We start from the raw sequence: 15,486 nt of genomic DNA, 5'->3' as shown, positions 1-15,486 counted from the left end.
GGAAGAAGAAGAAACAGGCTCCTTGCTGAGCAAGGAGCCGGATGTGGGACTTGATCCTAGGATGCTGGGATCATGACCTGAGCTGAAGGCAGATGCTTAACTGACTTAGCCACCCAGAGTCCCTAAAAGACAAATTTTGAAAAAGTTTTACCTTCATGTGATATTTCAAAGGATCCAGAAGATTAAACTTTACATTGCACTTTGGACAGGATCTTAAAAAAGATGTTCCAGTTTTATAGTGAGCTGATGAGGTATTTGTACCTAAAATAGATTAAAAATTTTCAGGACTCAAATTCTTTTTTAAACATTAAACAACCAGTAATAAAAGTTTAAAAATTCATATCAATTTCTAAAATTAATATATAAATAATATAATTTCTATTTTATATGCTAGATTCATATTTACCTTTTGATATCATAACATGGGAAGATGTCACTGGAGGAGAGTTACTTAGAGACAATGAAGCACAAGGACTTATATCAGAAACACTTTCGCTGGTCTTTGGCTTTTTTGGAGTAACACTGTTTACTTTAGAAGCAGAAGAACGTTTTAATATAGGCAGAGTTTCATTTATACCTAAAATAATAGAGGGAAAAATATTTGTGAATACTTTAGTATAGAATACTGCCTACAAATGCTACTAAAATGGCTTTATATTTGAATTTAAGTAACCTCACCTTGAAGCTAAATTAAAGATAATATAATTGAATTATATCATATAAATGACAAAGAATGATCAAAATTTGTATGATCACAAAAGAAAAATTTATATACTCAATAGATAGAAAAATTATACAAACAGCTATTATGAACTACACATATTTGAACAACTCACAGAATAAACTTTTTATACAAGAAAATTCTAAAAATACTTTTAAATAATATATAAATAGGTATAAAAGAAGTCAGACCAAAAGAATCTGAAGCAAAAGAAGAAAAAAAAATGAAAACACCGAGAATGTTCCAAGATCAGTTCACACAAATGAATTTACCTTTAGATGCTTAAATACATTTAGGCTTGGAAACAAAACAACCTTTGTTCTAAAAATTCAGAGAAACCCTTTAAGATACTTAAAAAACTAAGATGTCTAATGGAAAACTCTAAGTTGGTTCTTTTTCCACTTACTAACAATCTGATGGGTTTAAATTATCCGTTTATTTCCTATGAACCAAGTACAAACAACTAATCTTGAATAATACCTTGCTCATTCATATGAAAAGTCTTAAGTTAGTATAATGGTATTCAAACTATATTCCCCTGAGGCTAATGGTTTTACCTTAGGGAATTTACTAAGCATGTCAGATAGAAAAACTCTCCTTTTACCCTTTTTTTAAAAATTAGATTTTTACATAAAATTTTGTTTGAAGAGATTTCATTACCAAAGATAGTTCTGAGTTTGAAAACCATCACCTTAAAGGCTAAGGTATCATGTAATTCAGGGCATTTGCAAAACAAGTGGGGCTATCTAGGCTAAAACCAGACACAACAAAACTCCTTTTGAAAATAACATACAATTGTACTTTGTGATAAAGATTCCAAAACTGCACACCATATTTTCAATGCTCCCAACTATACACTAATAGGAGAAGCCGTAGAATAGAGAAATACATAGAAAAGGAAAGCATTGCATTAGTGGACTCCTCTACCAAATTTGTGGATCATTCTTTGACTTAACAGAAATGATTTTTTTCCATCTTCTAGCACATGGTTACTGACAGCTATACTACAGGCACTTGGGACTGATATCTGTATCATCACTAACATTTTTCTCAGATGCTTAGGTTACTTAAATAACCAGTAAGTGCTGGTATTTTGGCAACTCGTTCTCTAGCAGGCTGTATCATAAAATAGACTGTTTTGTATACAATTTTTTTAAGTATGAGTAAATCTCCAAGTTAAATAAAATCACTCTAAGCTCAATAGTTTTAAATTCTAATACTTTAACTTGTTTATTTCTATTGCCTCTGGCTTGTGCTGGTCACTATCTTCAACAGTGCCAATAAAAATCCTATTCTCATTCCTCAAAATCAAGTTCCAATCCAAACTTCTCCAAGAACCTTCTATCATCGTCTTTGACAGGAGTCTATTAATCATGCTTCTGAACACATAATACATATTATCATTCTAAGAACTGTTTATTGTCAAGTCCTTTAAAGGTTTAAGGCACTTTTCATTTCTTGCTTCTCTCATTTGAGCCTCAAAAAAGGCCTGAGGTAAGTAGAGCAAGAATTAAAATTATATCTCCAAATGGTGACTTTAGGTCTGGAGAATGGATGTATTATCTGAGAAAGATAAAAGTCTGTATTTCAATAAAATGAGAAAATTGAAGTATAAAGAGTGACTCGATAAAGGCCACAAAAATCTTTAGGATACAGGCTCAAACCCACACCTTCCTAATTGACTATAACGCTATTTCCCATCAAGGCAAAGTTCTACTTCCTGCAATACAACTTACAGAGAAAAGAGGCATCACTGTCTTTACCCCCTAGAATCTTTAAGAATTCAGACTTTTTCTCTGAATAAAGACCATGTACATTATAAAATCAGATTTCAGACAACTATTTTACCTCATTTATTCGAGCTCTTGGCTATTTTACTAATTAGATAAATGACAATTAGGTGATTAACAAACCACATGTTATCAAAATGGGAAAAGTATTTTTGGCAAACATATTACTATAATTTTTTTCTATTTTGGTTTGGTAAATGTATATAAATTTGTTAGTAAACAATTTAAACATTAAAAAGGCTTATGTACCTCTGTCTAATTATTGAAATATAACAAATTTACTCATATACAAACAGCAATTGCTTTGATTATGGGGAATATTTCAACCAAATAAAATTCTTTCATGGTATACTAATTTATTTCAAGTTAATGAAGAACTTTGTTATTATATACAAAGAACTGTAGTTCTTCAATTGAAAACTCACATTATTCCTTTAATGGGTATTTACTAAGTACTTCCTGTGCACAAATCACCATTTTTGTAATACTCCCTCTCTTTTTTTAAATTCCCTCTTTTTATAATAATACTCTATAATCATTTTTAACTATCGATATTTAACTATCATATCGACATCATTTATTTGGAAAGAAAGACACCAGCTTATTAAAAAAATCAACTATAACCATGTACTTTTTCTCATACTAATGGCCTTCTAAATGAGTAATACTTTTTTTATATGATAGTATTAGGTCATTAGGAGACTTCTGGACTCAAAGAAATTATAGAAGATTTTTCAGCCCATGGCTGGTTCCAAGTGAGAAAGGAGCTAAAAAAATACATGTTAGCTAACTTAATAGAAATACGATATTCTATTATTAAATACAAATTTATAAAAAAGAAATCACACAAGAAATGCATTCAGGGAGTGTTAGCTTCTATTTTATGGTATATGAAAAACTTAATATGAAGGTATGGGTTTCAAAACAGAAATTCATTCCGTATCTATATTCATCAAGTTTCTTTTTAGTATTTTCAAAAAAAGTGCTAAGCCAAACCTTCGATATAAATTGTTGATCCCTCTTGGGACAGTGGAATTGTATCCTGGGTCAAGTCAAATAGTAACTCTGAAGAATCATCCGATTCAACTTGTGATGAATTCTTTGTAAAATCCTGTAAAAAGTTATAATTACTTTGTTTCATAAGCTTGTAAAAAGGTAAATTAAATGTATGACAATACTATAAACACCTTAATAATTCAATTACTAATAAGCTATATAACACTAAGATAATTATTACTCTGTTTAAGTTGGCATTTAGTGGGTAAGGGTTATATGGGAACTCTCTGGATTTCTTCTGCAATTTTTCTATAAATCTGAAATTACTTTGAAATTAAAAATTATAATTACAAAATAATGACAATATTATTGGCAAAGTAGACACGTTTTGGTACAACTTTTCCACAAGAAAATTTTGGCAATATCTATCAAGGGATTTAAAAAGTTCAAATCCTTTGACCCAAATATTCCACTTACATGAATTTACACTAAGGAAATGAAGATATTTAATGAGAATTATTTATAACAAAAAATAACAACCTGTATGCCCAACAATGGAGGAATGATTAAGTAAATGATAGGCTATAATGCAACATCATGCTTTTGAAAAGTAACCAAAAAGAAAGAAAACTGTTTCCAATATGAAGTTCAGTGAAAAAAGAGGAGCTCATATCTGTGTACAAAATGTAATCCTGATTGATATATTCTATATACCACACTAACCACCTGTAAAAACCGAAATCAAAGTACAGTATGTATTGTCTTCTGTTTCCTTTCTAACTACCACCCCTATACACAGCACCTTTATACTAGGAATATAAGAGTCTTGCTTGCATGTTTTGTGCTTACAAGTTGAAAAAAAAATCAGGTTTTAAGAATTTTACTTTGTGGGGCACCTGGATGGCTCAGTGGGTTAAGAATTTTACTTTGTTATTAATTTTTCTGTTTACATGAGCTTAGTAAGAAGTTATGGAGGCAGATATTTAACTGAACCAAACCATTCCACTCCTAGAATTTGAGCATTACAGGCAGATTTCTGCATTCGAGTCTTAACATGTATTATATAAAATGGCTATATGACTCAATGATGACTTTATGACTTAACTGTAACCAAGCATAATCTTCTGCAAGGTAAGTATTTTCTCCAAATATTTGTACTTACAAATGAAAAAATTCACTAGCAATTCTCCAAATAGTTCTTTCACAGAAGTTCCTCCAAATAAAGTTAATATTTATTTTTTTCTAAAGATTTTATTTATTTGAGAGAGACAGAATGAGAGAGAGAGAGAATGGGAGGGGGGAGGGTCAGAAGGAGAAGCAGACTCCCTGCTGAGCAGGGAGACTGATGAAGGACTCCATCCTGAGACTCCAGGGTCATGACCGAGCCGAAGGCAGTTGCTTAACCAACTGAACCACCCAGGCACCCCTAAAATTAATACTTTAAGCCTTTTCCTAGGTAATAACTCTGGCCAATTAAGTACCATCATTTCATAGAGTAGACATATTAGTCAACAAATAAATTATTAAAATAATTTTCCAATTGGGAATTTTTTTGTATCTCATAAAATAGTTCAGAAAGATACCAAATACAACAGTGAGGTATGAGAGGCAATAGAATGGGATTTATTTATTTAACTTTGGAACCTTGGGCCAGTCACTTCCAAGATTCAAGTTTTCGCCTTTCCAACCGAAATAGTAACTGCCAATCACTGTCTATTTAAAGTGTAGTTGACTCTTTTACAGTCCATGTATCATATCAGGTAGTTATAACAACAGTACTAATAAAGGCCTAATACTATCTCCCACTTTATAAATAGGTAAACTAAAGTTCAGTAAAGTTAAGTAAGGTTCCCAATACAACCCAGCTTGTTATGAAGCTGGAATTAGTACCGAGGTTGCCATGATTATAAATCCTGTGCCCTTGGGGCACCTGGGTGGTACCATCAGTTAAACATCCAACTCTTCTTTTTTTTTTTGTCCCTAAGTAGGCTCCACACTGGGTAGGGAGATCACGACCAGAGCCAAAACCAAGAGCCGGAAGCTTAACTGACTGAGTCACTCAGGCAATCCAGGTGTCCACCTGACTCTTGATCTCAGCTCAGATCTTGATCTCAGGGTCCTGAGTTTAAGCCCTGTGGGTATGGAGCCTACTTAAAAATAAAACAAAACAAAAAAACCCCTATGCCCTTAATCTATAACACACTGACATTAAAAGGAATAATAATTAACTTCTAGACTGCCCCAAAGAGTCATGGTAAAGAGAAGAAAACACTTAAATTTTTCAGAGAAAATTCACTTATGTAGGATTCTCAATTTATTTGTAAATATAGATCCGTCATTCTCCGCCCTGGCTCACATGAGTATCACCTGGAGAGTTAAAAAAAAAAAAAAAAAACTATCATGCCCAGGCCTCAACCCAGATCAAATGACAAAAACTGTTTTTTAAAGCTTCCTAGGATTGGGGGGCACCTGGGTGGATCAGTGGGTTAAAGCCTCCGCCTTCAGCTCAGGTCATGATCCCAGAGCCCTGGGATCGAGGCCCGCATCAGGCTCTCTGCTTAGCAGGGAGCCTGCTTCTTCTTCTCTCTGCCTGCCTCTCTGCCTACTTGTGATCTCTGTCTGTCAAATAAATAAACAAAATTTTAAAAAAAGATTAAAAAAAAGCTTCCTAGGATTGGGAAACTAATTGAGGAGCTTTGATTAAACAATCATGCCCAGAAAAACAAAACATTCTGAGTTTGAATGATCTCTAGTTCCTAAATTTTTTAAAATGATAGGTACCACCCCCTCCATTGTTCTCCTTCTCTAGTTCCAAGGTAGGAATAATTTTTATCTATCTCCATGTAAATAATCATGTTCCCCCTTTTTTGTTTTTGATTTTCTTAAATGCCAAACAGCTTATGATAGCATGAGAAACCACTGAATCAGCTGATTCCAGTTGGAATAAAATAATTTTAGTATTTCTGGCAGCCTGCCATTATCAGGTACACCTATTAAGTTTTTATTAAAAACAGTCCATGGTTGCTTAGAGGATCTGAGTTTGAGATCCAGTGGTTTGGATAAAGATCCTCATTTTAAAAAATGCAGAAAGTGAGGCCCACTGAGGTTATAACAATGCTTTGGCTAGGAATAGACGGAATCAATACTCAAGTCTTTCATCTTCAATCTAGATTTCTTGGACTACTACTCCAGGACTCAAATTATTATTAATTCTTTCAGAATGTAGATACAAGTTTTCCAAATATCTAATTTTTAAAAGAGTTTTTATTTTATTTTTTCAAAGATTTTATTCATTTGACAGAGAGTCATAGCACAAGCAGGCAGAGCAGCAGGCAGAGGGAGAGAGAGAAGCAGGCTCCCGCAGAGCAGGGAGCTGGATGTGGGGCTTGATCCCAGGACACTGGGATCATGACCTTAGCTGAAAGCAGAAGCTCAACCGACTGAGCCACCCAGGCGCCCCCATTTTTTTTTTCTATGACAGACATGCTTTGTACATTTTTAAGCATGAAAAACTGCATGGTAGATTCTAAAGGTGGCCCCCATGACTCCCTCCTGATATTTACAACCTTGTGTAATCTGTCCTTGGGTGTGGGTGGAACCTGCGATTGCTTTTGACCAACAGAATATGGCAAATGGGACAGAATGTACATGATTATGTTATATAGCCCATTTTGCTGAGGATTCACTTTCCCTTGCTGGCTTTGAAGCTGCAACCAGTCATGTTAGGAAGGCTTATGTGGCAAAGAACTAAGGGCAGTCTCTGGCTGACAGCAGCAAGAAACTCATGTCCTCAGTCTGACAACCCATAGAGAACTGGGTGTTGCCAACGACCATGATATGGCAGCTCTGGTTGACACCCTGATTGCAGCCTTGTAAGATCTTGAAGCAGAGGACCCAGTAAAGCCATGACCTGACTCCTAACAGGAACCACGAGATAAGTGTATATTGCTTCAAACTGCTAAGTTTTTGATACTATTGCTATGTAGCAATAATCTTTTGAAAAGATTTTATTTATTTACTTGAGAGAGAGAAAGAGAGAGAGAGCGGGGACTCGAGAGAGAACAGCAGGAGCTGGAAGGAGAGGGAGAAGCAGGCTCCCAGCTGAGCAAGGAGCCCAGTGCAGGACTCAATTCTGGGACCCTGGAGTCATGACCTGAGTGGAAGGCAGATGCTCAACTGACTGAGCCACTCAGGTGCCCTGATTGTTTAGCAATAATTAACACATGGTGCTCTGTCGACCATCCGTTCAAGCAAAAATAGCATTCTATTAAAAAAAGCAGCTAGTTCAGTTTGCAATTCAAGTGGTTTTCCTCAAGAAAACCTTCATACTATACATACAGAAATCTTTTATGCATATTATCCACTTCATCACACAGATTATTTCAAAAAAAGTGTATTTGCCAAGGATTGAGAGTTAATAAAATTAGTAACAATTTATTACTTTTTCAAGGTTATTCTCAAGTGAAAGTGAAATTTTTCTACTGTGAGTGCTTGATGGTCACTAATACAAAAACTACCAGTACTGTTTGATGACACTGCCTTCATTCATATTACCAGCAGTTTTACCCTCGACTGCTTTTGCATCACCAGTGCAAATGCTGACAGAGTGAAGAGAGGAAATGTATCAGTTTAATTACCACAAGTTTTAACTTCACGAATCCCTGAAAGGGTCTCAGGGAACCCCAATGATCTGTAACTATAACGTTGCTCTAAGGCAGTGTTTCTATGCTTAAATTAAATTATGAACAGATGCAGGTATGCATATTTAAAAACCTCTGGGCTGGGGCACCTGGGTGGCTCAGTTGGTTAGGCATCTGACTTTGGCCCAGGTCACGATCTCAGGTCTTTGGATCGAGCCCTGCATCATCTGCTTTTCTCTCTCCTTTGCCCCTCCCCCTGATTATGTTCTGTCTCTCTCAAATAAATAAATAAAAACTTAAAAAAAAATAAAACCTCCAGACTAACCTGGATTGAAATACCAGATCCAACTTTTATTTACCAGTTATATGGCCTTGAGTGAATTATTTAGCCTGAGTCTCATTTTCCTTAACTATAACATGGGAATAATAATTGTGCCTACCTCATAGAGAAATATTACAAATGAAATATTAATTTACATATAACATTTAGAATAAAGACTTACCCACAATAATAAACTAACAAATGTTAAATATTATCATTAACTATTACTGCTATTAAAAGTTTTAAAGCTGGGGCGCCTGGGTGGTTCAGTGGGTTAAAGCCTCTTTGCCTTCGGCTCAGGTCCTAATACCAGGGTCCTGGGATCGAGCCCTGCATCAGGCTCTCTGCTCAGCAGGGAGCCTGCTTCACTTCCTCTCTCTCTGCCTGCCTCTGACTACTTGTGATCCCTGTCTGTCAAATAAATAAATAAAACCTTTAAAAAAAAGTTTTAAAAGCTAAGCCATGAAACTATGTTTTCAGAGTAAACAGCAACACAATGACCTCAAAACAATCTTCCCCAATAAGAATACCTGGTTTTGTTTACTCTCTTAAGAATTTTGCCATTATGCAACACTCATTACTGATCATGTTTTTACTCACCTTTAGACAGTCTAGTTTTCAATATTATACCTATTTAAGCATATTACCTGATACAATGAAAAGTTGGTTAGTTCCTACAGTTACTACTTTGGGTTTGGGTTGAGTTGTCAAAAAGATAGTGACATTTTCAGACTGTGATTGTGATTATGCTTCTAACAGAATGCTGACTAGTCCACAATTCTAACTGGGTGTTGTAATATCCAATGCATCCCTGAGCTAATTGCGTAGTTTCAGAAACACTTACAGGTTTAGACACGTTCTGAACAATAACAGAGTTCTGTGAAGACTTAGATTCGGGATGAAATCTAGGCAAGGCAGCCACTGGATTTGATGTTGGATCTTTGTAGTGTTGACTTGTAGGCTTGAACGGATCAGTAACACCTGCATTTTAAAATGACAGAACATAGTGAGTATTTTTCTATACAACCAATTTTGTTAAAATATTTCACTTTAAAATTAAAATGGTACAATACTATACCTTGAGTGACTGTCTCATTCTTTATTCCCTTTGAAGATGAGCTGGGGTTACCTCTGTTCAAAATATCTATAAAAAATGTGTTTATTTTAAAACTCACTATTTTAATTAAGTGTAAATTAAAATAAATAACTTCCTAAAAATATATCCACATACAACTAATAATTTAAGTATATTTCTTTCTCTTAATGGTGACCCCAGATCAAACCCTTCCCTAATTCCCATGCTACATTCATACCCCTGAAAGTCTGGAAGTTTCATTATGGATAAGCTGGTCACATTATCTGTACCACTCCTCTTGAGTTCTGAGAGGAACACTATTGAAGACTGCAGACTACATTTAATCTAGAGTTTACTAGAGTATCTCAAATCTACTACTATACCAAAAGTCAGTCTGAGTCTGACATGACCCTATGAATCAGTGTTCACTCCTGTAGCCATGTCAACCCATAACTTCTGGATTATTGAGAAATCAAATAAAAATTTGGAAGAGTAGAGATTCGCCTAAAATTGCTAATCAGGAAAAGGTACAAACATTTTAAAAATCCCATAAAACCTCAAAAAAATTTCCTTTAACCCCTCCTGGTAGAAAAGAAACAGATCTCATAGAATAATTCTATAAAGTAAAGAGTCACACAAAAGTAGGGTTGTTTTATGATAATGGAAATTCAGTTCTCTAAGACGAGGCACTACAGAAGTTTTCTAGGAGAAAAATCTGCTCAAACAACTTGATATTTTCATTCAGAATTTAAAGTATTTACTCAAGCCATTAAAGAGTTAAAACTATAGTACTTTTTGGTGACTGTAGTCTATCAAACACAACTTTTTACCATCCCCCAACTTAATATGGTTCTATATAAATATTTAGCTCATGTTCCATATGACAAAAGAATTTTATGGCTCACATAAAACAGCAAATAAAATCACATAGATTTTGAGTTAATTTAGAAAAGAAATTTCACTGGGGTCAACTTTCTTTTTATAGAATCACTTAAAACTAATACACATTATTCTAGTTGAGTACTGTTAACCATTATCTGCAGTTGATATAAACCCAACTTGAACTGCCATGCTTTCAGTAAGATGATCTGAATAATAATTTTGAAATAGCACAATATTTTGGGATAAAAATAATCACAGTAAATAAGAAACAATAATTATAATATTCTATTCCACTATCGGCAACAAACATGCCAGCATATTTACCTCATTTTATAACTGAAATGACGTTCCACTTAGCACCTCTCAATTTGCCATAGGAAATGATATTGAGAATTAAATTTTCTAGCTCTGATAAAACTGAACAGAAGTGCTATCGTAAGTCTAGAGTTAAGAGATGCAAGAATAGGGCTTTCAAGAAATTAAAAACTCATCTCTTAGCCACAATATAATGCACTGCCATGGTAGGTAAGAAAACACTGGTATGCTGGGTACATTCTTTGCTAAATTCTCCTGGCTTAAAAGAAGTAAATACAATGAAAAGGAATCTATTTCCTCTTTCTCTGCTGAAATTCAGTATGTTGTTCCTTTGCAGAAGAATCTAACAATCTACACAATTACTGGACATGTTCTGCTAGAAAGGTAGTATAGTGTAAAACACTACATGTAGTGTAAGACACTACATTTACAGAGAGTGTAAAATGTGCACTTTGCACATTTTTATTAGATATTTTAACAAGTGTCATCAGTATCATCAATATTATCACAATGGCAATTCTAACTCTAACTGAAATCTAACAATCTACAAAATTACTGGACATGATCTGCCTGAAAGCCATGAGGATTTAGTGTGCTAACTGCCTGTGTTGTACAAGCATAGTGGCTCAAGACCAGACCCTCCTTGCTTCATGAATATAATCAGGAGTCCTTGGAAGATGGGTGTGGCCAGAAACTATACCCCATGCTGGTATACTAGAGACTGTATAATCATGCAGTGCCTGTTCGTTTTGTAGCCACGATTCAAGATGACACTGTGATGAGGCAGTTGCCTAGATGTGAGAACCCCCATCAGAGACTAACACAAGCCAATTTACTGTTCTAATGTGTTAAGCAAAGCATTCCAAACATTTCTTTTTCTAGGTCTGTTTGGGCTTAAGGAAGAAAGACAAAAATTAACAAACAGGTGAATAGGCTGCTTAGCTCTCCTAAAACTTAAGATTTCCAATTTCAGAAGGCCTATAATGCTGATATGGTAATCTTAACCTTTAGTTAACTTAGTTAACATTTCCCTTTTCGCTCAAATGATATTTTAACCTCTCACTTTACTCAAGTCCCCAACCACATTCTCCCTGCGAGTCTCAAATTCTTACTGACCTATATGCTCCAGCTCCTTGCAGAATAACAAGGACATATAAGATGGCCCACAGCTTTTTCTATTAGAAACAGCAACTTATAAAACTCTACTTGGCTGAAATAAATGCTTACTTGAAATGGCTGGTTTTGAACTTGATATCTCACCAACAAAAATCAGCTCATCATCATCATCATCTTCATCCAGAATTTCTTCTACTTTTTTCTGCCATGGTTCCAGCTCTTCTTCTTCACATTCCATAAAGAGTTCTGCCATTTTTGAGTTATCTAATTTCCGAAAGAAAAGAAACCCACCTTATTTTTTTTAAAATAACTTCTTTGCAATGCATAGTACGATATTTAAGATATACTTTAATAATCTTAATTTTAATTACTGAATCGATATTTGCAATCAGCACATGGTAGCAAAAGTAAGAAACTAAACTCAATCTCTAAGATCTAAACTAGTACAATTAAGCTAGCTGGCTAAGTAAGAGACAACAGTAGTTATTAGGAGTTGCCAATAAATTTTAAGAATAACCAAATCCAATAAAAACTTGAAACATAAAAAAAGAATAATCAAGCCAAGGAAAGAATACTCAATGGGAAAAAGACAGACTCCTCAACAAATGGTGTTGGGAAAACTGGACAGCAATATGCCAAAGAATGAAACTGGACCACTTTCTTTTTTAAAAAGATCTTATTTATTTATTTGGCAGAGAGAGAGAGAGCGAGAGTGTGCACGCACAGACAGGGAGAATAAGAGGAGAAGGAGGCTCCCTGCTGAGCAGGGAGACAATGCAGGGTTCGATCCCAGGTCCCTGGGATAACAACTTGAGCTGAAAGCAGCTGCTTAACTGACTGAGCCACCCAGGCACCCCAGAACCTGCACCATTTTCTTACACCACACACAAAAATAAATTCAAAATGGATGAAAGATGCGAGACAGGAGGCCATTAAAATTCTAGAGGAGAGCACAGTAATATCTTTGACATCAGCTGTAGCAATTTCTTACTAGATATATCTCCTGAGGCAAGGGAAACAAAAGCAAAAATAAACTACTGGGATGTCATCAAATTAAAAGCTTCTACAGGGTAAAGGAAACAACAAAACTAAAAGGCAACTATGGAATGGGAGAAGATATTTGCAAATGAAATATTAATAAAGAATTAGTACGCAAATCTATAAAAAACTGGTAAGACCCAAAAAATGATCCAATTAAAAAATGGACAAAAGATATGAATAGAGGGGTGCCTGGGTGGCTCAGTCAGTTAAGTGTCTGCCATCGGCGTAGGTCATGTTCCCAGGGTCCTGGAATTGAGCTCTACACTGGGCTCTCTGCTCAGCAGGAAGCCTGCTTCTCCCTCTTCCTCTGCCTGCTGCTTTGCCTACTTGTGTTCCCTATCAAATAAATAAAATCTTTAAAAAAGACATAAATAGATATTTTTTCCAAAGAAGACATACACAGAAGGCCAACAGACACACAAAACATGCTCAACATTACTGATCATTTAAGAAATACAAATGAAGGGGCGCCTGGGTGGCTCAGTGGGTTAAACCGCTGCCTTCGGCTCAGGTCATGATCTCAGGGTCCTGGGATCGAGTCCCGCATCAGGCTCTCTGCTCGGCAGGGAGCCTGCTTCCTCCTCTCTCTCTGCCTGCCTCTCTGCCTACTTGTGATCTCTCTCTGTCAAATAAATAAATAAATAAAATCTTAAAAAAAAAAAAAGAAATACAAATGAAAACTAAAATGAGATTATCATCTCACGTCTGTCAGAGGGCTAAAATCAAGAACACAAGAAACAACAGTGTTGGTGAGGATGTTGAGAAAGGGTAACCTTCCTGTACTGTTGGTGGGAATGCAAACTGGTGTGGCCACTCTGGAAAACAGTATGGAGTTTCCTCAAAAGTTAAAAATAGAACTACTCCATGATCCAGCAGTTGCACTACTAGGTATTTACCCGAAGGATATAAAAATACTAATTCAGGGATGCCTGGGTGGTGCAGTTGGTTGGACGACTGCCTTCGGCTCAGGGCGTGATCCTGGAGTCCCGGGATCGAGTCCCACATCGGGCTCCCAGCTCCATGGGGAGTCTGCTTCGCTCTCTGACCTTCTCCTCGCTCATGCTCTCTCTCACTGTCTCTCTCTCAAATAAATAAATAAAATCTTTAAAAAAAATACTAATTCAAAAGAATACATGCACCCATGTGTTTATAACACATATAGATAAGCTGCTATAAACCCGGGTTTATAGCAGCTTATCTAAAAGAGCCAAATTATGGAGGCAGCCCAGATGTCCATTGACTGATGAAGGGTGAAGAAAAGGTGGTATGTGTATACAGTGGAATATTACTCAGCCATAAAAAGAATTGAATCTTGCCATTTGCAACAATGTGGATGGAGCTAGAGAGTATTATGCTAAGTGAAATAAGTCAGAGAAAGACAAACACCATATGATTTCACTTACATGTAGAATTTAAGAAGCAAAACAAATGAGCAGAGGGGAAAAAAGAGAGAGAGAGGTGAACCAAGAAAGAGACTCCTAACTATAGAGAACAAATTGAGGGCTCCAAGAGCTGGGGGCAAGAAATGATGGTTGAAATAGGTGATGGGGATTAAGGAGTACACTTGTGATGAGCCCCAGGTGTTTTGTTGAAGTGCTGAATCCCTATATTATAAACCTGAAACTAATATTACATTGTATATTAAGTGGAATTCAAATAAAAACTTAAAAAAGAATAAATATATCCAACCAAAAGGAGTTTCAATTTTATGAGCAGAATATGATTATATCTATTAAAGGATTGTACCTAACTGTAACTGAAAAACCCATAAACTTTTACATTAACAAAAAGGAGATAAGCTAAGAATAAGAGGCAACAGGTTGGAGATACATTGGAAAAACTGAACTAGATCATAAACACCAGGCACAGAGCAAAGCAGGGATGAAGTGCAAGAATGAAAATAGAGGACTGAAGTGAGGCTTTTTCCATCCCAGGAAGATAAAGCATTTCTTACCTGAAGAAACTAAGCAAAGAACATACTGTGAATACCACCAGCCTATTAGTGCTGACCAAGCACTCAGAGTTCCGAGGAAGCATTTCAGTGCTTCCTAAATAAATAGGGATAGACAACCACTGAGTACCAGAAATATGACTAAACCTCCAATGTTTAAGACCAAAACAATAAAACAGATATAGCACAGAATGCAAAAGTTGTTAGAATGTAACTAGCACTTTTAGAGAAATAAATGTTAAGTTATAAAAAGCATAAATGTTGGGGGCGCCTGGGTGGCTCAGTGGGTTAAGCCGCTGCCTTTGGCTCAGGTCATGATCTCAGGGTCCTGGGATCGAGTCCCGCATCGGGCTCTCTGCTCGGCAGGGAGCCTGCTTCCTCCTCTCTCTCTCTGCCTGCCTCTCTGCCTACTTGTGATCTCTATCTGTCAAATAAATAAATACGATCTTTAAAAAAATAAAAAATAAATAAAAATAAAAAAATAAATAAAAAGCATAAATGTTATAAAAAGTAACATTCAGTAAATAAAAAGTTTAAAAATAAGACAAAGTTCAGTAAAAGAAAAACCCAAAAACCCAAATGCCAAAGTTGAGTAACTGTCCCATAAGTGGAACTAAAAGAACAAAAAATATACAAA

At 35.6% G+C, this 15,486-nt stretch overlaps 1 protein-coding gene across 5 annotated transcripts in view; it reads right to left on the bottom strand.

Moving 5' to 3' along the window:
• The window catches only part of ZNF280C (zinc finger protein 280C), a 65,674-nt gene that overhangs the window by 36,865 nt on the left and 13,323 nt on the right, over window positions 1–15,486 (bottom strand). For all 5 annotated transcript variants that reach the window (XM_044234345.1, XM_044234348.1, XM_044234346.1 and 2 more), the window contains exons 4-9: window positions 11,969–12,121; window positions 9,548–9,613; window positions 9,314–9,450; window positions 3,508–3,622; window positions 407–577; window positions 152–261 (exon numbers count right to left, since the gene is read on the bottom strand). In XM_044234345.1, coding sequence (XP_044090280.1) covers window positions 152–261; window positions 407–577; window positions 3,508–3,622; window positions 9,314–9,450; window positions 9,548–9,613; window positions 11,969–12,121 — 752 coding nt within the window. The remainder of the gene's footprint in view (window positions 1–151; window positions 262–406; window positions 578–3,507; window positions 3,623–9,313; window positions 9,451–9,547; window positions 9,614–11,968; window positions 12,122–15,486) is intronic.

The sequence above is a fragment of the Neovison vison genome, chromosome X, assembly GCF_020171115.1.
Source record: "Neovison vison isolate M4711 chromosome X, ASM_NN_V1, whole genome shotgun sequence".
In the NCBI taxonomy this organism is placed as follows: Eukaryota; Metazoa; Chordata; class Mammalia; order Carnivora; family Mustelidae; genus Neogale; species Neogale vison.
This window is presented reverse-complemented; position numbering and strand designations above follow the sequence as displayed.